The sequence below is a fragment of the Dipodomys ordii genome, unplaced genomic scaffold (assembly GCF_000151885.1).
Source record: "Dipodomys ordii isolate 6190 unplaced genomic scaffold, Dord_2.0 Scaffold42, whole genome shotgun sequence".
In the NCBI taxonomy this organism is placed as follows: domain Eukaryota; kingdom Metazoa; phylum Chordata; class Mammalia; order Rodentia; family Heteromyidae; genus Dipodomys; species Dipodomys ordii.
Genome location: NW_012267258.1, coordinates 2,134,045 through 2,158,767, shown reverse-complemented (window position 1 = coordinate 2,158,767; position 24,723 = coordinate 2,134,045). Strand labels below are relative to the sequence as shown.

General features: G+C 49.4%; 3 protein-coding genes across 5 annotated transcripts in view; all 3 read left to right on the top strand.

Moving 5' to 3' along the window:
- The window catches only part of Smarcd1 (SWI/SNF related, matrix associated, actin dependent regulator of chromatin, subfamily d, member 1), an 18,753-nt gene extending 12,152 nt beyond the window's left edge, over positions 1-6,601 (top strand). The window contains exons 10-13 of one of the 2 annotated variants that reach the window (XM_013018829.1): positions 954-1,089; positions 3,608-3,730; positions 4,707-4,808; positions 4,930-6,601. In XM_013018829.1, coding sequence (XP_012874283.1) covers positions 954-1,089; positions 3,608-3,730; positions 4,707-4,808; positions 4,930-4,983 — 415 coding nt within the window. In that variant the 3' untranslated portion in view covers positions 4,984-6,601. Of the gene's footprint in view, positions 1-953; positions 1,090-3,607; positions 3,731-4,514; positions 4,809-4,929 lie in introns of those variants that run through there. The other variant, XM_013018830.1, reaches the window with a different exon arrangement.
- Positions 6,602-10,601: 4,000 nt separating this feature from the next.
- On the top strand, positions 10,602-21,501 carry Gpd1 (glycerol-3-phosphate dehydrogenase 1 (soluble)). The gene is made up of 8 exons (XM_013018816.1): positions 10,602-10,686; positions 11,201-11,378; positions 12,914-13,054; positions 13,725-13,863; positions 14,244-14,356; positions 16,360-16,593; positions 17,692-17,798; positions 19,205-21,501. Exons 1-8 carry the CDS (start codon positions 10,646-10,648, stop codon positions 19,299-19,301), a joined length of 1,050 nt encoding a protein of 349 aa, XP_012874270.1. The 5' UTR covers positions 10,602-10,645; the 3' UTR covers positions 19,302-21,501.
- An 880-nt stretch (positions 21,502-22,381) lies between these two features.
- Positions 22,382-24,723, top strand: part of LOC105987520 (cytochrome c oxidase assembly protein COX14) — a 6,923-nt gene continuing 4,581 nt past the window's right edge. The window contains exon 1 of one of the 2 annotated variants that reach the window (XM_013018792.1): positions 22,382-22,459. The gene's annotated coding sequence lies outside the window, so the exon portion shown is untranslated. The other variant, XM_013018791.1, reaches the window with a different exon arrangement.

The following is a 24,723-nucleotide window of genomic DNA, read 5'->3' as shown; positions in this document are numbered from 1 at the left end:
TCTTTCTAGCTTAGTTGCGATAGATTTAGCTGTGCAGAAGCTTTTTATTTTAAGGTAGTCCCATTTGTCAAGTCTCTCTCCAACTTGTTGTGACCCTGGGACTCTGTTCAGGAAGTTCCTTCCTGTGCCTATATTAGTTCAAGTGTCTCTCCTACTCTGTCCTGCAGTAGTTTCAGAGATTCAGGTTTAATGTTAATGTCTTTAATCCATTTTGAGTTGATGTTGGTGCATGGTGATAGGCTGGGGTCCACTTTTAGTTTTCTGCATTTGGCCGCCCAGTTTTCCCAGCATCAGTGGTTGAAGAGGCTGTGTTTCTTCCATTGTTTGTCTTTGGCTCCTTTGTCAAATATCAGCTGGCTGTAGGCCTGTGGATTTATTTCTGGATCTTCTATTCTGTTCCATTGGTCTTCGGGTTTGTTTTTGTGCCAGTACCATGCTGTCTTTGTTATTATAGCTCTGTAGCCTGAGCTTCTTTTGCATCAGACTAGCACCTTGAGGGGATGGGAACGTGGCTCAGTGGTAGAGAACATGCCTTGCATGCATGAGGCCCTGGGTTCAATTCCTCAGCACATAAGCAGAAGAAAAAAAAAAGCCAGAAGTAGTGCTGTGGCTCAAGTGGTAGAGCACTAGCCTTGAGTTGAAGAGCTGAGGGACAGCGCCCAGGCCCAGAGTTCAGGCCCACGACCGGACCCTACTCCCCCACCCCCCCAAAAAAAAATAGCACTTTGAGCCATAGCTTCACTTCTGGCTTTTTTTTTTTTGGTCATTAATTGAAGATAAGAAAATCACAGACTTTCCTGCCTGGGCTGGCTTTGAAATGAGATCCTCAAATCTCAGCCATCCGAAGCTAGGATTACAAATGTGAGCCTCTAGCACCTCGATGGGCCATCTTTTGACTTGGTGATTAGATTTAGGCCAAGCTTATCATCTGATTCCTTTGCTCTCTTCCCCAGTGTTGACCCAAATGACCAGAAAAAGACAGCTTGTTATGATATTGATGTGGAAGTAGATGATACTTTGAAGACCCAGATGAATTCTTTTCTGCTGTCTACTGCCAGTCAACAGGAGATCGCTACTCTAGACAACAAGGTAAGGTTCTCTGGGTTTGAGTATCAATCCCCACCTCTCCATCACAGCTGGGCTTACCTTTTAATTTCTGGGCTTAATTCAAAGTATATTGTCACTCTATATATCAGGAAGTATACTTGAAGTTGATGGGAACTAGAGTCATGTGAGTTCTTATTTTGACTATATATTTTAATAGTATTGAATCTCAGCTTCTCATCTGTAAAATAGAAACATAATATCTACATTTATAAGGCTGGTCTGAGAATGATACAAAACATTAAGGACACCAGACTGTGTCTGACACCTAACAGCCACTACTTAATTACTCCTGCTACTGTTATCACTACCATCATCATTACCCTTAACATTGTCAGGCACAGTTCCTTTAGACAAAGCCAGAAGTGTTCTGCAAACACAAAGAAGGACAGGGAGAATAGATAACTAAATCAGGACCAACAAAATGAGAGCTAATAAAGGGGAGAAAGTAACTATTGTTATGAATATGGAGACAAAGGACATTACAGAAAGATGGAACAGAGTATGTTAAAGTCCTGAGACAGCCTGGTGTGTTTGAGAAGTACAAGCCCATTGGTGTGCTAGCTACAGCTCAAGGTTGCCAGGGATGCAATGTTTTGGGGAAGGGAGATCTCTAAGGAACCTAATTATACAGGTTTTGTTTTGTTTTTGCCCATTTATGTATTTTGGTGAGTTATGGGGCTTGAATTCAGGGCCTGGGTACTGTCCTTGAGCTCTTTTACTCAAGGCTAGCACTCTACCACTTTCAGCCACTTCCTAATCATCCAGTTTTGATGCCAGAACTGGTTCCCACTTCATCCTGCGGATTAAATTAGGGCTATATCTCTATATCTATCAGATATAGAGATCTTCACTAGTGGAGGCACTGATGCTGCTTGTATTGAGAATAATGGTTAGTGGGAAGGTGAACAGTGAGTTGTAAGTGGGACTATTTTAGAGGCAAGAAGCCCAATTAGGAGGCTTTGCATAGTAATCCATGTGAGATATGTTGCGGACCTAAACTTAAGACATAGACAGAGAGGGTAAAAATGAATAGATTTGAGAGCTATGAAAGTAGAAAAGAATTTCTTTACCATTTAAATGGGGTTGAGGGAAAAAGAGGCATGATGATGAGTGGCTATTAGCCACCTAAGATTGGAAAGAGGAGGAAAAGAAAGAAGAAACAGCATTAGGGCTGGATGTCAGTCAGTGGCTTAAGCCTGTAATCCTAGCTACTCAGGAGGCTGAGATCTGAGGATGTGGTTTGAAGCCAGCTAGCCAGGAAAGTCCATGAGAGTCTTACAGAATCACAGAAAAAGCCAAAAGTGGCGCTGTGGCTCAAGTGGTAGAATCTTGAGCAAAAGAAGCCCACAGAAAGCATCCAGACCCCGAGTTCCAGCCATATGACCATCCAAAAAAAAAAAACATTAGGGAAAAGGGACTGAATTTAGTTTCAGAGATGTAGAGTTTAAGGTGTTTTGAGATGTTAAGATACCATTTGGATTGGTTGGAATTTAGAAAATGGACAACAGATTGGGAACTTGCAACCCTATCAGTAGTTATGGATTAAATATTCACTTGTGGGGCTTGGAAGGTGGTTTTGTGGTAGAGTACTTGCCTGATATGCACGAAGCCCTGCATTCAATTCCTTAATACCACATAAACAGTAAAGGCCAGAAGTGGTCCTGTGGCTAAAGTGGTAGAGTGCTAGCCTTGAGCAAAAGAAGCTCAGGGACAGTGCCTAGACCCTGAGTTCAAGCCCCAGAACTGACATAAATAATAAATAAATATTTACTTGTGGATATTGAAGAGATTAAAGGACAACTTTTTTGTGGAGTGGACAGAGACGGAAGTGAATACCCTTTAGCTGCTGAAAGAATGCTGAGGGCAGAGCAGCAGGAGCCCTGCACAGCTGACCAGCTCTAGGCAGCAGCATCCCAGGCCAAGGTTATAAGAAGTACATAGAATCACCGGCGCCAGTGGCTCGAGCCTGTAATCCTAGCTACTCAGGAGGCTGAGATCTGAGGATCGCAGTTCAAAGCCAGCCCGGGCTGGAAAGGCCGTGAAAGTCTGTATCTCCAATAAACCACCCAGAAAACTGGAAATGGCACTGTAGCTCAAGTGGTAGAGCGCTAGCCTTGAGCTGAAGAGCTGAAGGACAGCGATCAACAACAACAACCAAAAAAAGTACATAGAGTATGTCCCCAGTACTGCCAACCTTTTTTATTTTTGGTGCCAGTCCTGGGGCTTGAACTCAGGATCTGAGTGCTATCCCTGAACTTTTATGCTCAAAGCTAATGCTCCGCCACTTGAGCAACAGCCCCACTTCCAGATTTCTTGGAGGTTAATTGAAGATAACAGTCTCATGGACTTTATGCCTGGACTGGCTTCAAATTCTGATCCTCAGATCTAAGCCTCTTGAGTAGATAGGATTATAGGCATAAGCCACCAGCACCAGGCTTGTCTGCCATTTTTAACTTCATGTTTAGCTTCTTAATGGTATGCAATTCCTTGTTTCTTTTAGATCCATGAGACTATAGAAACTATCAACCAGCTGAAGACCCAACGGGAGTTCATGCTGAGTTTTGCCAGAGACCCTCAAGGTTTCATCAATGACTGGCTTCAGTCCCAGTGCCGGGACCTCAAGGTAAAGAACTACCTGGTCAAAGAGCTAGGGGAAGTGGGGGGCAAAGGACTGGACTTTTTTTTATTTTTTATTTTTAGCAGCACATGTCAGGGTCCATTACAGTTAAGTATGGAAATAGAGACAGAACCATCAAGCATGGAGTTAGTATTTGTCCAGGGCTGTCACTGTGCTCCATGTTGTCTTAGAATACAAAGAGGAAGACCTGATCTCTGCTCTCAAAGCAAAATGCATTCTGTTTGGAAACAAGTAGTAAAGTATGTAAGATCTTATCAGAACTGACTGGAACAAACAAGATAATTCAGAGGAGGAGAAGGGAGATCAGTGAGGGTAAAATCATGGGGGAAGGCTTTATGGAAAGTTTGGGATTTGAAGATATTTCCCAGAAAGAAGAATCCTATAAGTTCAGGCAAAAGCAGAGACCTGAAATGTGGCCTCAGTTCCTAGGAGAGAGGACCTTGAATAGGTAATGACTTAGGGCCAGCTAGCTAGGGGTGGCTTTGAGTGTGGTATTAGTTTGTTATAGCAAACTAACACTGGGTGGCTTAAACAACAGAAATAACTGTTTCATAGTTGTAGAGGCTAGAAGTCCAAAGTCAAGGTGCCAGGAGGCACTTTGAGAGCTTTGAGGGAGAATCAGTTCCATGCTACTCTGCTGGTAGCCTCAGACATTCCTTGGCTTATACTGGCATTCTCCATGTGTCTTCACATCGTGTTGCTTCTGTATGTGTCTGTCTCTGTGTCCAAATTTCCCCTCTCTATAAGGATACCTGTCATATTGGATTAGGGCCTACCCCAATGACCTCATCTTAAGTTGATCATCTGCAGAGACTCTTATTTCCAAATAAGGTCACATTACAGGTACTGGGGGATTAGGATTTCAGCATCTTTTGTGGGGGGATATACAATTCCGCCACTAGCAGGTCTGAAGGCAAGAAACAAGTGTGTTCTCCGCCCTGCCCCCCCCCACTCCCCTTAGACCATGACTGATGTGGTGGGTAACCCAGAGGAGGAGCGCCGTGCTGAGTTCTACTTCCAACCTTGGGCGCAGGAGGCTGTGTGCCGATACTTCTACTCCAAGGTAGGTACAGTGCTGGGACGCCCTGGGGATATTGACAGAAGGCGAAGGGGTCAGTACGCCTGACGGTGGTCCAGTGGTATTGGATGCCAACTTCTGTTCTTCTCATCTATTTTCTCCTCAGGTGCAGCAGAGACGACAAGAATTAGAGCAAGCCTTGGGAATCCGGAATACCTAGGGCTTCTTCAGCCCTGATTTGGCTGCACCAGTTATTTAGGCCCTGTGCTGCGTGCCTCATAGCACCTACCTTGGTTTTGCTCGGGGCCTTCCCGGGGATGCTGTTGGTTCAAGGAAACACCAGAATGAAGAGGGTCTCACACTTCTGTCTCACAAGACACCTATTATCCTCTTCTCCCACCCCATCCCTTCCCATCCCCCCAGCTCCCATTTGCCCCACGAAGTTTCCATGTGCCTCTACCCTCCCTGGTCTACATAGGACCTCTAGATAGTGATAGAGACCCCATAGTGGTAATCAGTGCTCTGGAATGGGACTAAGGCCAGATGGTCTTCAAGAAGACCAGCTGCATGGATCCTGCCCTTCAGAGACCCAGGAGTTGGGAGCTGTAGCTCTTCCTCTGAGACTCAGGCCTGGGGGTGCTCTATAAGCTAGTTGATCTTGGCCCTCCTGATGACAATTGAGTTTCCTTCCTTCCCTGCACAGGTTTGGAGCAAACTCTCCCTTTATGTATTGCTCTCTAGCACTAAGGGATCCCTGGCTCTTGGGCGCCTCTGAGCCCCAGGTCAGCCCCCTCTGGGCTGGCCTGCTGTCAGTGCTTTCGGCTCCTTTTAGCAGGAGTCCATGTCAGTATTGGAGTTTGTTCTGAACTGTTGCTCCCTCCTCCACACCTCTGTAGCTACCCTTTGTAGAATGTCCTCACATCTCCCCTAACCCACAGCGTTTGGGTGGGGATCTTGCCTTTCCCTGTCCAAGCCCCAGGACTCTTCCCTGGGCAACTGTCATTGCCAGCAGACGCTGTTCTTCCTGCTGTTGCTGTGAGGAGTGACTCCATTCACTCCACCCTGCCCACTCCCTAATGGAGACACAGGCCTAGAATCAAACGGGTAAAGCCCTTGGCCATCCTTGTCTTCCTGTCCCCTGTCTGCCCTGTTGATACCCTCTGGTGACTTCTAGGGCATTGAGGAGTGAAAACGCCTAGGGCTAGAGAATAGCTGAGATGGGTTTGTGACTCTCCCCTTCCCTGCCTCACAGGTTTGTGACTCCCCGTCCCTGCCCTCAAAGCTTCAGGCCCCTCAGGTAGCAAGACCTTGTGATCCTGGCCTCTTGGAACAAAGATGGCTTTGCATCTTTCCAGGAGAGCCTCAGAATCTTCCAGGTTGTATCACTGCGTCCCCCCAGTTAGCATATCCCAGGCTCGCAGACAACATAGCAGGGTGGGAGACAGCTGGGCACAGAGGGGGATTCCGTTCAGCATGGGCTCTGAACCAGAACTGACAAAGCCCCTGCTTCCCCACCCCTCCTCAGGCTCCTGCGAGCACACCCCCCGCCCCTTCATCCCTGCGTGGTCTACACTGCACACTTCCCCCTCCTGCCATATACCCACTCCTCCCTCAAAAGGTTCTCCCCCACAGTGACACTGGACAGCCCCGGGACAGCCGAGCCCGGCCTGGCTCCTAGCTGGAACCATGAGGAGGAAGCTCAGCACTCCTACAGTGTCCCTGTTGATGATAACTGTTTTTATTAACTGAATTATTATGTTTTTTTCTCATGGACCAAAATTTTTTTTGTACTATCCCCTTATCGATGTCACCCAGTTTTAATAAAAGGATCTTCTGAAGGGTGAGTCCCCTGCCTCCTGTGGGAGGCCTCCTCCCGAGCTCCTTCAGCACTGTCAGCTCTGCTCACAGTGACAGTTCATTTGACCAGGATTCACTGAGCACTTGCTATATGCCAGCCATGAGACCCGGTACTGGGGACTCTCAGGAAGTGAGCTTTCTCCTCTCAGGACTCTGGTCTCATTTCAGTGGTTGAAAAGCTCAGGGCCCAAACAGTTGGTGCTGCTTGGGATTGTTGGGCCTCTCCCCTGGGTCTTAGGTTCTCAGCTCCCATCCATGGGGTGTGGACAAGTCAGTGGCACTGCTGTCTTCATGCTGGCTAGAGTGAGCTGTCCTTGTGCCTCTGTGGTCCCTTGGGCTTGATGAACCAGATTGTTCTCTAGGGCACCACTTCTCTCTGAGGTGCCTGTCCAACTGGGACCAAAGCCGCAGTAATAGCTGGCATTGGTGTTTCAAGGGATTTTATGCTCTGAGATTCCACTCAAATTCTGAATAAGATGTCACATTTCAGTGGGGTTTTTTGTTGTTGTTTTGGGGTTTTGTTTTTTTTTTGGTCGGTCGTGGGGTTTGAACTCAGCCTGAGCGCTATCCTTCAACTCTTCAGCTCAAGGCTAGCACTCTACCAGTTGAGCCACAGTGCCACTTCCGGTTTTCTGGTGGTTTATTGGAGATAAGAGTTTCACGGCCTTTCCTGCCCGGGCTGGCTTTGAACCACGATTCTCAGATCCCAGCCTCCTGAGTAGCTAGGATTACAGGCTTGAGCCACTGGCACCCGGCTTTTTTGTTGTTGTTGTTGTTTGTTTTGTTTTTTAAAGCTTGCTAGGTAGTTCACTTGCTATTGACTTAGGCTAGCCTTGAACTGGAGATTCTTTCACCTCTGCCTCTTTTTTTGGGGGTGGGGGGGCGGTCTGGTCGTGGGACCTGAACTCTGGGCCTGAGCACTGTCCCTCAGCTCTTCAGCTCAAGGCTAGCGCTCTATCACTTGAGCCACAGTACCACTTCCGGCCTTTTCTTTTTGCTTATGTGGTGCTGAGGAATCGAACCCAGGGCCTCATGCATGCAAGGCAAGCGCTCTACTACTGAGCCACCTTCCCAGCTCATCACCTCTGCCTCTTGAGTGCTTGACCACTCTTGGTTAGCTCTTAAGGCTGATGTGGGAGGACTGTGTTATTCTCATACATTCATAAAGACCCTTCTGGGTACCGAGTGCTCACACCTATAACCTAGCTACTCAGGCTGAGATCTAGAGGATTGAAATTCAGTGCCAATTAAGGCAGAAAAGTCCTTGAGACTCCATCTCTAGAATAACAGTATAAAACTGGGAGACATGGATCAAATAATAAAGCCCCAGCAGAGCAAGTGCAAGGCCCTGAGTTCAAACCTTGATAACAACAAAAGGACTTCCTTTAGCAGGTTGGAAGTCTGATTAAGAGTGGTTATTACCAAAAGCATGAAATTCTGCTGCATTTCTGCCTGTTGCCACCTGGTGGCTCACTACTTTGTGTCCTCCAGTGAGGGTATAGAGCAGAATGAAGTACAACCACATTCCAAAGTCCTTGTTAAAAGTTAACCCTTTTCCTGCATGGATGGACCTCTCCAGCATTGCCTGCCACTCCTGCCTACCCAGAATTTGGGTGTTTCTCAAGCTTGAGTTAGGGAAAGCACTGTATACATGGTATGTTAGGGAAAATATTCATTTCAAGGACACCAAATTGTCATCTGTTTTTCACCTGGGTTAGTTACATGTACTATTCATACTGATGAATAATTTTTTCAGGCAGTCTGCAGCTTGATTTTGGGGAAAGGGCTCAAGTGGTACCAAGAAGAGAAACACCCTGCTTTTTATATAATGTGTAGTCTTCAGCTCCACACTAACAGGATTGGAGGAACAAAAAGAAGGCCAAGCGCAGGTGGCTCACGCCTGTAATCCTAGCTACTCAAGAGGCTGAGATATGAGGATCAAGGTTCAGTGAGACCCTTATCTCCAATAAACCACTCAGAAAACCTGAAGTGGTACTGTGGCTCAAGTGGTAGAGTGCTATCCTTGAGCTGAAGAGCTCAGGGACAAGCGCCCAGGCCCAGAGTTCAAGTCCCACAACTGACCAAAAAAAAAGGAGCAGTTAGTCAAAAACAAGGGATCACTTCATGGAGAAATGTCCATTCTTTGGGATTCCTGTCATACGTGCCAGGGACAGGAACATCCTTTCTTTTCCATCCCCCATAATCAGTTCCCAGCTGGCAGCCTAGCACTGGTGCCTTCATCTTGGTGCCAGTGTAATAAGAAAGTGAGCAGTTGGGGGGCAGCTAGCTGTGGAGTAGGCTTAGCTTTTAAGCAATAAAACCAACTGCTGATTTCCTAGTTTTGTTTCCCTCACCATGGAAAAGTATGGTGGGCTTCTCCTGTTCTTTCCCTGGAACTTAGACAAACCATCCCTCCAGTCGTAACCTCCTGCCCACTTATTCTTACCCTCTGGTTGCATGCAGCCTCACCTCTAGCCCAGTACTGATTAGGGTTTCAGGCTACTTGCAGCCCTAGAGGATATGGCAACACTCTCAGCAGTGCGTCAAGCCAGGAGGTCAGCACGTGAATACACAGTGTTGTCTGCCTTCTAGGCCAGGGTGCAGGCAAGCTGGAGAGTGATATGTCTCTGCTTCACTGCAGAGCAGCCTGGAAACCAGAGCTCCTCTCTCAGTCAAACAGTTGGCTGTGGGGTATGGACAGCCTGAAATCTCTCCCTACAAAGTCATACACCCGCTTACTCTCAATTATGGTATCCGAGACACAACTCCGGACTTTTGGAAATTACTATTTCAGGTCCTACATCTCTCCCTCTATCAGGGAGAGGAGGGGTTCCTAGTGAGAAATTGAAGCTCTGTGCCTCTCAAGAGCAGTGTGTATGCACTGGCTACTTTACCTCTTCTGTCCACCAGGCCTAGCAGAACTGTGGGTCATGTGGTGTCCAAAGTTGTCTACCGGAAGTGGCACTGTGGCTCAAGTGGTAGAGCGCTAGCCTTGAGCTGAAGAGCTGAGGGACAGTATCCAGGCCCAGAGTTCAGGCCCCACGACTAGACCCAAAAACAAAAAACAAAAGTTGTCTACCTATGACCTTTCCATCTTCCCTCTCTACAAGACATCCAGGTGAGGACTGTCCGAAGTGAAGAGGGCCATTGATGAGTCCTTGAGCTGACCATTATGGGTGACCAAGATAATCTTGTGCTTCCAGGGGTCTCAATCCTGACCTGGGCTGGCCGCTCAAGCAGCCTCTTACTTCATGTGTGGTCTTATCCTTAAGCAGCCATATCCACAGACTTCCCTCATCTATAGCCTGTGGCAGAGCTTGCATGGAGCTGCTGGAAGACCAAACTATGGCAATATTGGGGGTCTTGGAAGGGTGTGTGCTGAGGGTGAGGGATGGAGAATTTCTACCATTGAAAAGAAAACATGAGAGCTGGGAAGGTGACTCAGTGGTAGAGCGCTTGCCTTGCATGCATGAGGCCCTGGGTTCGATTCCTCAGCACCACATAAGCAGAAAAAAAAAGCCGGAATTGGCGCTGTGGCTCAAGTGGTAGAGCACTAGCCTTGAGGGACAGAGCTGAGGGACAGTGCTCAGGCCCAGAGTTCAGGCCAATGACCAGACCAAAAACAAGAAAACATGACTTGCTTCTAGGGTAAAGACAATTTATTCCAGTTCTGCATACATATAAGTGGGGAAAGGACCCGTCACTTATTCCTTACCTGGTCTATTTCTTGGCAGACCCCAAAATGAAACCATTGCAAGGTGGAAACCTGGGCTAAGGCCAAGCAAACAAGCTAGCCAGCATGGTCTGCTACAAACCCAAGGGAGAAAAGCTGACCCGGCCTTTGACCCATTCCTGTCCCCCACCTACTCCACTTTTCTCCCCTTTCTCTGGCTCTGCTGGACTCACTGGGCACCAGCCTCCTGGCCACCGGGCCACCCCTGGAGGCGGGGCTTGGCAGTACCCACGTGTGTCGGAGTTAAATGCTCAGAGCCGGCACCAGCGCTTGAGCAGAGAGAAGCAGCACTATGGCCGGCAAGAAAGTCTGCATTGTCGGCTCCGGTAACTGGTAAGGAGCTCTGTCAAGGTCTATGGGGGGTAAGGGCGGCTTCCCCCAAGTGCAGGGGGGCTCTGGAGGGACAGATATGGAGTAAACAGGGAGGCCGAGTGGGTGTGAAATGTCCTTAGGTTCCTGCTGGGCCCTTACTGCTGTCTTTAGTACCTATGCCGCGGGCACAGGACAGTTGGTGCCCAGATCTTCCTGGCTGGTGGCTGCTTGCCTGGGCAGCTGCACCTGTTTGCCACAGGAAAGCAAACAGAGCACTTGGGTTTGGGAGTGCGATCTGAAAGCTGGCCCTCTTCTCCAGCAGCAAAATGTGAGGTAGACTGAGTTTCTACTGCCAGATCACTGGGGGCGGGAGGGGGAGGCGGGACGTGCTTGTTATAGGAGTAGGGGTGACAAGCAAGATGGGAAGTAAAATAATCTGCTGGGCTGTGTCTTACAACAGAGCACTGCTCAACCCCTGCGTGCCACCATGCTCTCCCTCACACCCCCCTCCACTTTCTTGTGCTCCCCTTTACAGGGGTTCAGCTATTGCCAAGATCGTGGGTGGCAATGCAGCCCAGCAGGCACGCTTCGACCCACGGGTGACCATGTGGGTGTTTGAGGAAGACGTCGGGGGCAGAAAACTGACCGAGATCATCAATACACAGCATGAGAACGTTAAATACCTACCAGGACACAAGCTGCCCCCCAATGTGGTAAGCCCCAACTCTCTGCAAGAAAGGGTAAGAGGCTGGACACTGATGAAAGTCAGCTAGACAGCTTGTAGGTGGCTAGAGACAGGAGAGAGGGACTGCGTGAGAATGAGGGAACAGAAGACACTGTACAAAAGGAAATGTGCTCATTACCTGACTCATGTCATTCCTCTGGATATCACCTCTATAATAACAATAAAGTAAATTAATAATAATAAAGGGTGAAAGCCAGGCGCCAGTGGCTCACACCTGTAATCGTAGCTATTCAGGAGGCTGAGATCTGAGGATCGCAGTTCAAAGCCAGCCCAGACAGAAAAGTCCGAGAGACTTATCTCCAATTAACCACTAAAAAACTGGAAGTGGCACTGTGGCTTAAGAGGGAGAGCACTAGCCTTGAGCTGAAGAGCGCAGAGACAGTGTCCAGGCCCAGAGTTCAAGCCCCATGACCGACCAAAAAGAAAAGGTCAGAGGAAAGCAAGGGAGGGGAGGACAGGAGACTCAGGGCTCAGACCTCACTTAGAGATGTCACCTGCAGTCAAAGGACCACTCCAGGTGCCAGTGGGGAATATCTTGAGAGGGCTGCTCTTGGCACAGAGCACCCCCCCCCCCACACACACACACTGAGCCTCCCTTTCTGGGACTAACGAAGACCTAAATGTACCTCCCCTGTGGGTTCCCAGGTGGGGAAGGGAGGAGGGAGGCCTATGTTTGTCTCCATGGCAACCCAAGTCTGGTCTGCAAGCTCCCAGACTTGGGGTCTGGTAGTACCTGCTCCAGGCTCTAATCTTGTTATTCATTCACTGGGTTATTAGCAGATTTGGAGGCTGTTCCTTGGACTTTTGGTCTTTGGTCAAATCCATGTGGCTCTCTCTCCACCTGGAAATAGAGAGCAGGATAGATAAGAGAAAAACTGGGGCTCTCCCTTCCCAGGTGGCACCCCTAAGTCTGACCCAGGGTGATGAAATCTTCTTTGGCCTCTTTCTCCTGTCAAGCCCAGGCCACCTTTGGCTTCCCAAGCTGTCCCACAGCCAGCAGAGTACAGAGAGGAAGATTCCAGGAGTCAAAGATCCAGGACAGCTGGGGCAGGGGTCGGTGCGGAGGGGGGGGGCATGATGACTGGGAGCAGGGAGTAAGACGTCTTTTTTTTTTTTTTTCCTGGTCCTTGGGATTGAACTCCGGGCCTGGGTGCTGTCCCTCAGCTCTTCAGCTCAAGGTTAGCGCTCTACCACTTGAGCCACAGCACCACTTCTGGTTTTCTGGTGGTTAAGTGGAGACAAGAGTCTCACAGACTTTCCTACCCAGGCTGGCTTTGAACTGTAATCCTCAGATCTCAGCCTCCTGAGTAGCTAGGATTACAGGCATGAGCCACCAGCGCCCAGCTAAGATGTCTTGATCCTCCAAGTTCTATCTCCCAGGCTGACTGGCAAATCATCTTACCACTCACCAAGCCTCATTCTTTGGCTTCTCAATCTCCCAAATGGGGTTCCCTAGGAACTAGGGGAGGTCAGCCAAGCCAATGAACACCTATCACCCTACAGGTGGCTGTACCAGATGTGGTCCAGGCTGCAGCTGATGCTGACATCCTGATCTTTGTGGTGCCCCATCAGTTCATCGGCAAGATCTGTGACCAGCTCAAGGGCCATCTAAAGGCCAACACCATTGGCATATCTCTAATTAAGGTGCCAGGAACAGCTTCATGTGCATGGGGGTGGGATACAGCTAACCACTGGGGGGGGGGAGGAGTAGTCAGGATGGTTTGGCAAACAGGGCAGAAAATGGGAGTGATAGGCAAAACATTCTAGAGAAAAGAGAGGGACTGACTTTGGAGAGGATGGAGAAAGCTGTCAGAGGCTGGGGATATGGCTCAGTGGTAAAGTGCTAGCCTAGCATGCATCAGACCCTGGGTTTGATCTCTAGCACCACAAAGGAAAGCAATCAGTCATGTGATGCTAGGGGCACAGGGTGGGGGAGCTGAGGGGAGGATATACGAGCCTGCTTTAGAGGCAGATGTCTTAGGAGATTTTAGAAGGCATGAGAATTGGTTTGGCTTGGAAGTTTGCAAGGGGAGTTGATTAGGGTGTCAGAGGGCTGTTGAGGGTCATGAGGGAATATGCTGCTTTGGAGAGGTAGGTTGGTTGCGAGTGCATGGAAGGAGAAATTACTGATGATGAACTGGTTTGTCAGTATTGTCTGCCATCCTCACAGCAAGCTAAGGATGGCTTGGAATAGGGCAGGATCTCTGGGGAGGGACAATACTGAGCAGTGGATAAGAAAGGGGAAGGATTTCTGGGTGGGAAGCCCTCAGCTGGGCATAAAGAGCAGCTGGCCTGAGCTCCATCCTGTACCCAGGGGGTAGACGAGGGCCCCAATGGGCTGAAGCTCATCTCTGAAGTGATTGGGGAGCGCCTTGGTATCCCCATGAGTGTGCTGATGGGGGCCAACATTGCCAGCGAGGTGGCTGATGAGAAGTTCTGTGAGACCACCATTGGTGAGAGCCCCCTCCCCATGCACCATGCAGCTGTTGCCTCCCCTCCCCCAAACTCTCCCCCTGTTCCATTCAGCCATCTCCCCCCACAAGGCAGGGAAAGGAAGTGTCAGAAGCAAGGGAGGGTTGGGACAACCCCAGGGAAGAGGCTGAACAGTCTGTTTAGGTTGAATGTGAGAACTGTCAAATCCTCCCTCACTGGGTATAGGGCATGGCTCTTGTAGTCCCAGCTACCCTATAGGCTGAGAGATGAGGATAGCTCAAGCTCACAAATTCTGGACAAACCTGAGCAACATAGTAAGGCCCTGTCTCAAAAGAAAAAGCAAGAAAAAGAAAAGTGAGGGGGAGTCCACCCTCAAAGCTTCTCCTCTTCCCCACTTTAGGCTGCAAGGACCCAGCCCAAGGACAGCTTTTGAAAGAGCTGATGCAGACACCCAATTTTCGTATCACGGTGGTGCAAGAGGTGGACACAGTGGAGATCTGTGGGGCCTTAAAGGTGAGAGGGGGGCACAGAGACAAATAAGGGTGTACAGAAGGTCTCACAGGAGGGCCTGGCTCACTCTTCAGCCGTGGTTCCCTTTCCTTACCAAGTCTCCCACCCAGAGAAAGAACTGCAGAGGCCAGCCCAGGCCACTTAAGCCTGCTGACTGCTTACTATCAGGTGGTGGACCCTGCTTCCTCTACTGCTAGGGTCCCTTGTAGGACATGCTAGCTCTGGCTTTGAGCTCAGTACTGGTCAAGAGGAGATGCTCAGGCTAACGAGAGATGAGACATCATGACAACTTCCAGAAAGATCAATGGCTGGAAAGCTGTAGACATGAAGACATGGGCTTATCATGGATGGGGAGACAATCTGTATAGAAGAGTAGCTCTCAGAAAATGTCCCCAAGAAGCTGGGTACTGGTAGCTCACATCTGTAATCCTAGCTACTCAAGAGGCTGAGATCTGAGGACTGTTCCAAGCCAGGCTGGGCAGGAAAGCCTGTGAGACTCCGGTTAACCACCAAAAGCCGGAAGTGGGTGGGGCTGTGTCTCAAATGGTAGAATATTAGCCTTGAACAAAAAAGCTCAGGGAGGGCTGGGAAGGTGGCTCAGTGGTAGAGCGCTTGCCTTGCATGCCTGAGGCCCTGGGTTCCATTCCTCAGGACCACATAAGCATAAAGAAAAAAGCTGGAAGTGGCGCTGTAGGGACAGCGCCCAGGCCCAGAGTTCAGGCACCACGATGAGACCCCCCCGCCAAAAAAAAAGCTCAGGAAGCCAGGCGCCGATGGGGTGGCTGCCGATGGGGTGCCTCATGACTGTAATCCTAGCTACTCAGGAAGCTGAGATCTGAAGATCGTGGTTCAGAGCCAGTGTGGGCAGGAAAGTCCGTGAGACTCTTATCTCCAATAAACCACTAGAAAACCGGAAGTGGCACTGTGGCTCAAGCAGTAGAGTGCTCGCCTTGAGCTGAAGAGCGCAGGGACAGCGCCCAAGCCCAGAGTTCAAGCCCCATGACCGACAAAAGAAAAAAAAAAAAAAAGACAGTGCACAGGCCTTGAGTTCAAGCCCCAGGACTGGCATAGAGAAGAAAAAAACGTCCTCAATGATTGAGTATAGGGTGAAGCTTAAAGAAGAGTATGCATTAGCTAAGATATGGAACCAACCCAGATGCCCCTCAGTAGATGATGAATAGATCAAGAAAATGTGGTATATATACACAATGGAATTCTATGCCTCCATCAGAAAGAATGACATTGCCCCATTTGTTAGGAAATGGAAAGACTTGGAAAAAATTATATTGTGAAGTAAGCCAGGCCCAAAGAAACACAGGTCCCATGGTTTCCCTTATTTGCAATAACTAGTATATGTCTGAGTGAAGCAGAAAAGGTCAGATAAGTTGATGTTAGGAAATGAGCCCTAAAATATGTATTCAAATGTCTTTTTCTTTCATGCGATTGTTTCTAACACATTTATAAGATTATTTCTTTGAAAAAAAAGATTTCTTTGCTGCTTTGTATGTCCCTCCCCCACGGTATAACCCCTGCTTTCACTCTATTTGATGTTGATGTAATTTGTGGAGGGGAAGGGAAAAAAACAAATCGTTTAAATAGGGATACAGGTGGACCCATTGCAACAATGAGATGTACAAGTCATTATGTCGAAAATGAACTTTACAACTTTGGTGGTGGGAGGGAGGAGGGTTGATTGGGGGGGCGGATGGGGGGGGAGGATGGGATGGGAAGGGGAAACAAAGGAGGAGGCTACAATGCTTGATAAGAAATGTACTCACTATCTTGCCCATGTAATTGTAACCCCTCTGTATGGTATTTTCACAATAAAAAAAAGAGTATGCACAAAATAGGAAAACTAGGTGGTGGATATAATTTAGGAGTCCGTACGCCATATCACTTAATGGGTGTGTCATGGTTGCTGTGAGGAGCATGAGGCGGGTGCTGAGGCCTCTTAGTGGGGTCCCTGGAGGAGGAACGCCCTCACCCATGTCTCTACTCTTACACAGAATATAGTGGCTGTAGGAGCCGGTTTCTGCGACGGGCTGGGTTTTGGTGACAACACCAAGGCAGCGGTGATCCGGTTGGGCCTCATGGAGATGATCGCCTTCTCTAAGCTCTTCTGCAGTGGTCCTGTGTCCTCTGCCACCTTTCTGGAGAGCTGTGGTGTTGCAGACCTCATTACTACCTGCTATGGAGGGCGGAACCGCAAGGTGGCAGAGGCCTTTGTTCGGACTGGAAAGGTGAGTCCTGTAGGGAGAACCAAAAGTAGGCCCTGAGGATATCCAGGTACAAGTGCTTAGGAAGAGTTTTTTTTTTTTTTTCTGTTCTTGGAAAGTAAATATTTATTTTGCCCAGGGGAGGGGCTCCGTCCTTCTCTGTGGCAGCTTCTTTGTTCATGCTAGCACTAATGTTGCTTAACCCTTTTTGTTTCCTCTTGGCAGGCTTGTGTATCCTTACCCTTTTTGTTTCTTTTTAGGTCAGTACCAGGGCTTGAACTCAGGGCCCGAATGCTATCCTGTAGCTTTTTTGCTCAAGGCTGTTACTCTACCATGTGAGCCCCAGCTCTACTTTTGGCTTTTGGGTGATTTATTAGAGATAAGAGTCTGATGAACTTTTCTCCCCAGGTTGGCTTTGAACCTCAATCCTCAGATCTCATTCCTAGCTAGGATTACAGGTAGGAGCCACCAGCAACACATTTGTCCTTGAAGATCTTGAGTAGCTCCACTGTGAGGTGCTTTTACAGGCAAGGTAGCATGAATTTAGCATGCTTGGTGAGGCACCCACTCTTGCTAAGGCCCACAGCCATGGGATAGTATAAGGCCATGTCTACAACAGGAGATGGCTGTAGAGAGCACACATTAAGATAGCTGTGAACCAGCCTGCAATCCCAGCACTTGGAAGGCTAAGGCAGGAGGACTGCAAGTTTGAGTTTAACCTAAAATACATAGTCAGACTCTGTCTCAAAAACAAAATAATCTGCTCATGCCTGTAATCCTAGCTACTCAGGAGGTTGAGAGCGAAGCATTGCAGAGTGAAGCCAGCCTGGGCAGGAAATTGTGTGACTCTTATCTCCTACTGGGGCTGAGTTCAAGTCAACCCCTGGTACCAGCACAAAGCAAGCAAACAACACCATAAGCAAACAAAAAATGTGTTATAAATAGGGACTAACGGTGTAGTTCAGTAGTAGAGCACTTGCCTAACATGTAGGAGTCAATTCTTAGCACTGGAGGTCATTGTTACCAATATTTCCATCCCTTTCTGTCTCCTGAGCTCCAGCTTCCCAGTTCAGATGGGCCCCTGCCACTCATTTCCACCCACATGTTCTGTTTCCTTCACAGTCCATTGAGCAACTGGAGAAAGAGATGCTGAATGGGCAGAAGCTGCAGGGGCCCCAGACAGCCCGGGAGCTGCACAGTATCCTCCAGCACAAGGGCCTGGTAGACAAGTGAGTCTGTGCAACCGCCCAGCGCTATCCCACTCACCATTTTCCTGAGTCCTGTAAAGTTGCAAGATAGGCAGAAGGAACTGTGTTTGACCTTTTGCTTACAGCATGGAGAGTCTGGAGTGCCCACTGTCCCCAGCCAGCTCATTGTCCCGCAGCTCATTTTAGTCTAGTGTCTTTTACACCTTCTTTGTAACTTCCCCTTCCTGTCCTTCTCTCTTTGTCCCCTGCTCTGGAAGTTAGAGCTCTGGGCCAGGATTATCCCTGGCTCATTGATTATCCTGTCTTTTTGTTGTTGGTGGTGGTCATGGTGTTTGAACTCTGGGCCTGGGTGCTGTCCCTCAGCTCTTCAGCTCCAGGCTAGCACTCTTACCACTTGAGCCACTGCGCCACTTCCAATTTTCCAAGTGGTTTATTGGAGATAAGAGCCTCCCGGACTTTTCCTGCCTGGGCTGGTTTTGAACTAAGATCCTCAGATCTCAGCCTCCAGGCTAGCTAGGATTATAGGCGTGAGCCACCAGCACCGGGCTTATCCTGCCTTTTTGTTCATCCTTCTAAGACCAAGCCCGATTCTTCTGTCCCCAATCTTAACCTGGATGTTGAGGAAGATGGGCTCTACTTCAAGGCACTCCTTTCCAGGGAGCACAGACAATGGGGTAACAGACCAGTGCTCTAGTAGAAAATATGGAACAGGTTCAGAAGAACAGCTCATGGTTCTGGGTGTAAGGAGCAGCTAGGCAAAGATGTCAGGAAAGAAACTCTTATTCATTGACAGCTTTACATAATGCATAATCATCGTATCTTATACAATCATATCTTTACTACTTTGTCATATTGGATCTTTTTCTGGTTTTGTTTTGGTGCTGGTCCTGTGGCTTGAATTCAGGCCCTGGGCACTTTGCCTGAGCATCTTTTGCTCAAGGCTGGCACTCTACCATTTAAGTCAGAGCTCTACTTCTGGCTACCTTGAGTGTGTGTGTAATTGGGGATAGAAGTCTCATGGACTTTTCCTGCTCAGGCTAGCTTCGAACCAGGATTCTCAGAACTCAGCCTCCTGAGTAGCTAGAATTACAGGTGTGAGCTGGGCCTGGCTATATTGAACCCATTTTAACAGCCAATGACACTGAGGCTCAGAGATGAATAAATTGTTCAATTGGAAAAATATAAACAAAAACCTCTTGGAGCTAGGCAATCATGCCCCCAAATTTAGTATGAAAGGGAGCAGCAGGGGCACTTAACCTGACCCTAAAATCCAAGGCTAGGCAAATTCAGCTTCCCAGCAGGTGGAAATTGAAAGCCAGAGTCTGCCTGAGTTCCAAGGTGGGAAGAAAGGGGAGTGGAGAGTGAGGTGGTAAATGGGGCTAAAAGTATTGGTTGGAAGCTAAGCTTCCGTTCCCTTCCCACTCTAGGTTCCCTCTGTTCACGGCTGTATACAAGGTGTGCTATGAGGGCCAGCCAGTGGGTGAATTCATTCGCTGCCTGCAGAATCATCCAGAACACATGTGAGTGGAGCCAGGATCCAGGAAGGCAGCGCCTCTGTCCAGCAGAGATGAGCAGGAAGTTTGTGACCTGGTCACCAGGACTATCTCCAGGACTCCCTGATGAGCAGTCTTTTTGTTGAAGGATACTGCTGGGCACGTGGCTGGGAGACTCCGCTGCACACCTGGGGCAATTAACTGTGGGGAAGCCTGTAGCTTATTTAGAGATGGAGCTTCCCTGTCTCTTACCAGATGTGAACCTCTCTTACTGTCCTCTGTGAAGCCTAGAGTTAAGCCTCATTGCTGCCTGCTTATCTGGGGGTGGGTGGGTCGGAGGAAGGGAGGGTACCAGAGCCAGGGTGGCTCATAACTGTCTTACAGAAACCAGGAATCTGTCCCCAAGCCCAACTAAGTGGCTACAGAAGTACCTTAGCTACAGGAAGGGTAAAGCACAAGCTGCCAGGAAAAGCTTTGGTCATTTTCAGCAGAAAATGGCCTCAGAGACCCCTTGGTTGACCTGTGCCAGGCCCCACACAGCACCAATGATCTGAGTGTTTGTTAACAAAATACAAAGATCTCAAACAACTCTCTTCTGGCTTCTCCTAGCAACAATTACGTCCTCAGAAACCTCTGGTCACCCTCTTTCCTCCTCCCTGCCAGGCTGCCCTGGCACAAGTATTGCTTCGTACTGGCATCTCTGGCCTTAGGGCTTGCCATTCTCCTTAGGGACTTCCTGCCTCCCAGACCTTTGCCAGCTCCTCCCCACCCTTTGTGACCTTTCCAAGCTTTTCCTCACCCCGTCCGCCGTCCGCCGTCCGCCAGCATCCTCTATGGGGACAGGAACTGCTGACAGAGCTCTACCTTTTCATAGCAGGCTCAGATCACTGGGTTCCCTTTTGACCTTTGCATTTGCCCTGCCTCCCTAGTTGGGGGAGGTGTGGCTGGGCCCTTCCTGCTGTTTAATCTCTCCCGAGGATATCCCCTAACTCTATCCCCTCCTCCTCCCAGCCCTAGCACATCTTTCTCAGCTGCTCCCGAACAGCTAAAAGAGCAAACCAGCATCTGACATTAGCATGGCTGGGGCTAGAGAGTGGCCCCAAGGCTGAGCAGGATCCCATGTTGGTAGGTCCTGGTATTCCAAGGCTAGTTCTCCTTTATGGAACAGGCACCTCCACATGAGAGGCTGACCATATCAGCCCTTCAGGAGCTGGAAACTCAAAGAGGAAGAAAATAGAAGCTTCCCTATCTCTAGGATGAGGAAAGAAGAGGAGGGAGAGGAGTGTGTTTTGCATGGGCTTTGCTCCAGGATTGGGTGGCGGCAGGGGAATGTCACAGGTCAGCAGCCTGGGCTCCTAGCTATAAATAGTCCCTGAGGGCTGAGAGGCTCCTGCATCCAGCAGGGGTCTCCTTTTCCTATGTGGCAGCATCTGGCACACCATGGCGCTGGACAGCATTATGTTAACCCTCCCTCAACTCCTCTAACAAGCCAGAGTGTCAGGCTTCTTGTAGCTCCTAGCCCTTGAGAGTTAACTGCCTGATAAGGCAAAGAGGGAGGGGTACTGTCACCTCAGTGGCCTGTTTGGACAGCTCTCCAGGACGATGGGATGGATGGAGTATGCAGAGACAAGCTTCTAGCACCTTTGTTCACTTCTGCTCCATCCACAGAAAACTATGAATCTGAGGCCTTGTGTAGGGCCAGTTATCACCCAATAAAGTGCTTCTTTGCAGATATTGAAAGATTTGGAGGGAGTTCAGTACATGTCTGCACTGTCATGTATCACCACAGTGTGTATGTTTTCACTCTTAACCTAAGATCAACGGATCAGTTCCTCCCGGATAATCACAGCCAAGGTTTCCAGCAGCGGGACCCACTCAGTCCTCTCGCCTGCTACCCCTGATGGGAATATGCAATCCCCAAAAACGTGAAAGTTCACTCCCATCCTCCCCCCAGATCACAACCTGAATTTCCCAAAGCAGGCTACCCCTGACTGAACCCGGACCTCCTCACTGGGTTTGCACAACAGGCTCCGGGAACCAGGCCTGTGTAAATTACTTCAGGCCAAAACCACAAACTTGCAAAGCCCCTCCTGACACTTTTGTACCTTCTAGCCACCTTCACCGAGAACCCTACTTAAGTCCCTTCACCACTGTCCCCACTTCGCCCCGAGTCTCCTGTCTCCTGAGGTCACCACGGCGTCCCTCTTCCATTAAAGTTGATCTGGACTGCTGAGGTCATCTTCTGCTCTTCATTCTGATAGCCTCAAGGCTAACAACCTCAAGGTTGTTTCTTAACAACTCCCACCGGTGCCACCTACGCCTTCCTTCCCACAGGCTGTCACCCAATCTTCAGCACTTGGAGACTTTATCCTGCCACCTGCAAACTGGAAGTCACGAATAAGTCAGAAACCTTAGTGATCCCTCGGGTGCACTCCGTGGACATGGCCTCGCAGGGTGGGTTCGGGCTATAAGGGGTGCGGGATCCACTGCCGGAAGGCTAGGAGAATCTACCTAGCTACTAAAGACGTCACCGCTACACAGGCTGTGGATTGGTTAACTCTGGCCGAGCTCTTAAAAGTTCCGGTTCCGAACCTGGAAGGGGTGACATCGATCAAAATAGATTGTATTTATAAACTGATTTGTTGAATTAAGATCCCCTTTATACAACTACTTGAGGATAATTTTTTGTCAGTCACGGGGCTTGAACTCTGGGCCTGGGCGCTGTCCCTCCCTCAGCTCTTCAGCTCGAGGCGAGTGCTCTAGCACTTGAGCCACAGCGCCACTTCCGGTTTTCTGGCGGCTTATTGGAGACGTCTCACAGACTTTCCTGCCCGGGCTGGCTTTGAACCATGATCCTCAGATCTCACAAGCCTGAGCCACCGGCGCCCGGCGAGGATAACAATTTTTTTAAACAAGTTCCAGTGCTCAAAATTTGGGTTAACAAAGACGCTCACTCGATGAAGCAGGACTACAACCCCCAGAATCCAACGGGAGAGGAAAGTACTTCCGAGAAAGTATAGTATGCATAACAAACCCGGAAGCCGGAAGTTCAAAGCCAGCCACCAACCCGGGTAGTCGCCTACGCGATTTCCCGCCTCTAGTGGGCGGGGCTAGGCTGGGTTTCGGTGCAGACACGCGCAGGCTCGCTCGCTCGTTCTCTGCAAGCACGAATCTTAGAGGTCGCTCCAGGTGGGTGGGCGGGAAAGTGGGCGGCTTTCTGCTCTCGTAGCTGAGGCGGACTGGTTGTTCCGGAACCGCTAGTGGCCGGTCTCGGTGTCGTGGGTGGCCTCAGCTGCACTAGGAAGTTGTAGGAACGCTAGCAGCCGGGAGCAGCCTCTGCAGGCCTCCAGTACGCGCCAGGGAGCTGCAGCATCCAGGTACGCTGTTGGCTTCGGCGGAGCAGGGGCCGCGGGGCGCGTGCCGCCCTACGTCGGCCCGTGTGCGCCGCCCCACCCACCTCGTCCGTGGCCTTGCTGTCCTTGAGGTCGCGCGCTCCGGCGCCCGCTGCTCCACTTGAGCCCGACCTCCGGGCAGTGATGGGGTCCGCTTTGCTGGCACGCCCAGGCCCCTGCCCGGCTCGAGGCTGGTCCCCACACGGCCCTTCCTCCCGTTACTATTCGCTGCGCTTAGTGACCTCGCTGCCCCCTCCCTCGGGTGTGAATCCGTCTCGCCCTTTCCGAAAAGCAGCCCCGCTCACTCCTCTGAGGGCTGTCGGAGCACGCAGCCGTCTCTGAACCCCCGCAGACCCTCTGCTGCTCGCGCGCGGGCTTCTGCCTTGCAGCGACGTAGCTCACCGCGATCACTGTAACTCGTAGCTTAATACCACGAGCTCTTTTAGGCAGAAGAGGTTTGTTTGTTTTTAACCTGAGGCTTTCATAGGATAACGTGCGATGTGAGCGATGGATCAATGAGTGAATCTCTAAGGTTGAAATGAGCCATTGGAGAGGAGGAACTTGTGCCTGAGTTCCTCCCACAGACTTGCAAATTATATCACCGTGGCCTTGTGTGTGAGTGTGACCAGAATTCGAATTTGGCATCTGACGCTATAAGCTCATTGGCAAGAGCTCTGCCACCTGAGTCAAGCCTCTAACTCTGCCATCGGCCTCCTTCACCGCCCCCCCCACCATGGTTTTCCTTATATTTTTTCTGAAACTTGCAGCCTAATCCCCATTTGCGCAGAAACAAATGGGAACGTTCTGCTAATCAAAAACGCGTTCTCTCTCCCTCTCTCTCCCTCCCTTCTTCCCTTTCTTTTTTTCTCTTCTCTCCCCCTCTGCCACCCTCTCTCTCCCTCTTTTTCTAGCCGGTCGTGGGGCTTGAACTGGGCACTGTCCCTGAGCTCTTTTTGCTCAAGGCTAGCTCTCTACCACTTTGAGCCACAGCCCTCTGGTAGTCTTCCAACCGTGATCCGCAGTTCTCAGCCTCCTAAGTAGCTAGGATTACAGGTGTGAGCCATTGGCGCCTGGCTCAAACTTTTTCATATCCAATTAGAGAATTAATCTGTTGAAATTATTTGAAGAAGAGGGAGTAGTGTTGTAAAGAGATTGAGAGGATGAATTTGATTGAGATACATTGCATACATGTATGGAAATGTCACAATCCCCCTCGTACATCTAAACTATATTTTTCAAAAGTTTATTTCATTTCCAAGATTAATCCTACCTAGATTTCAAATTTCATTTTTTTATATTCATTTTGCCTCCTTTTATCCTTAATTTAGTCACCACCTTCTTCCCCTTTAAGACATATTCAAATCTTCCTTATCAATAAGCGGAACAAAACTGGCATTCTCAGCCAGTGTGGTGCCACACATTTGTAATCCCAGAATGAGTTTCTACATACTAGTAGACCTTGTGTCACTTTTCTAGCACCACCATATCTAGCCCAAATTTTCTGATTTAAAGAAATCAATTTTTAGTGGGGTGCTGATATTTCAAGTCTGTAATCCTAGCTCCTTGGGAAGCTGAGATAGGATCATGGGTTGAGGCTGGATACACACAGATTCTTTCCCAACCAGTATCTGGGCGTGGTAACAGGAGTCTGTCATCCCAGCGTGTGGGAAGTTAAGATCAGAAGGATGGTGGTTCTAGTCAGCCAAGACAGAAAGGTTTGTAAGACTCCATCACAGTGGAAAGAAGTTGAGTGTTATGGTACTCACCTTCATCCCAGCCATGATGGGAAGCCTAAAACAGGCAAACTGCCATATAGGAACATACTGGGCAAGTAAGCAAGGCCTTGTGTCACATAACCAGTGGTAAAAAGAGCTGGAGTTGCCGGGCGCTGGTGGCTCACACCTGTAATCCTAGCTACTCAGGAGGCTGAGATCTGAGGATCGAGGTTCAAAGCCAGCCCGGGCAGGAAAGACCGTGAGACTCCTATCTCCAATAAACCACCAGAAAACCAGAAGTGGTGCTGTGGCTCAAGTGGTAGAGCGCTCGCCTTGAGCTGAAGAG

Bases quoted from the DNA above. Each gene is read 5' to 3' on its own strand.
- Gpd1 (XM_013018816.1), top strand. From the start codon at position 10,646: ATGGCCGGCAAGAAAGTCTGCATTGTCGGCTCCGGTAACTG. The intron at 11,379-12,913 runs GTAAGCCCCAAC...ATCACCCTACAG, and splicing joins ACAAGCTGCCCCCCAATGTG to GTGGCTGTACCAGATGTGGT. The intron at 14,357-16,359 runs GTGAGAGGGGGG...ACTCTTACACAG, and splicing joins AGATCTGTGGGGCCTTAAAG to AATATAGTGGCTGTAGGAGC.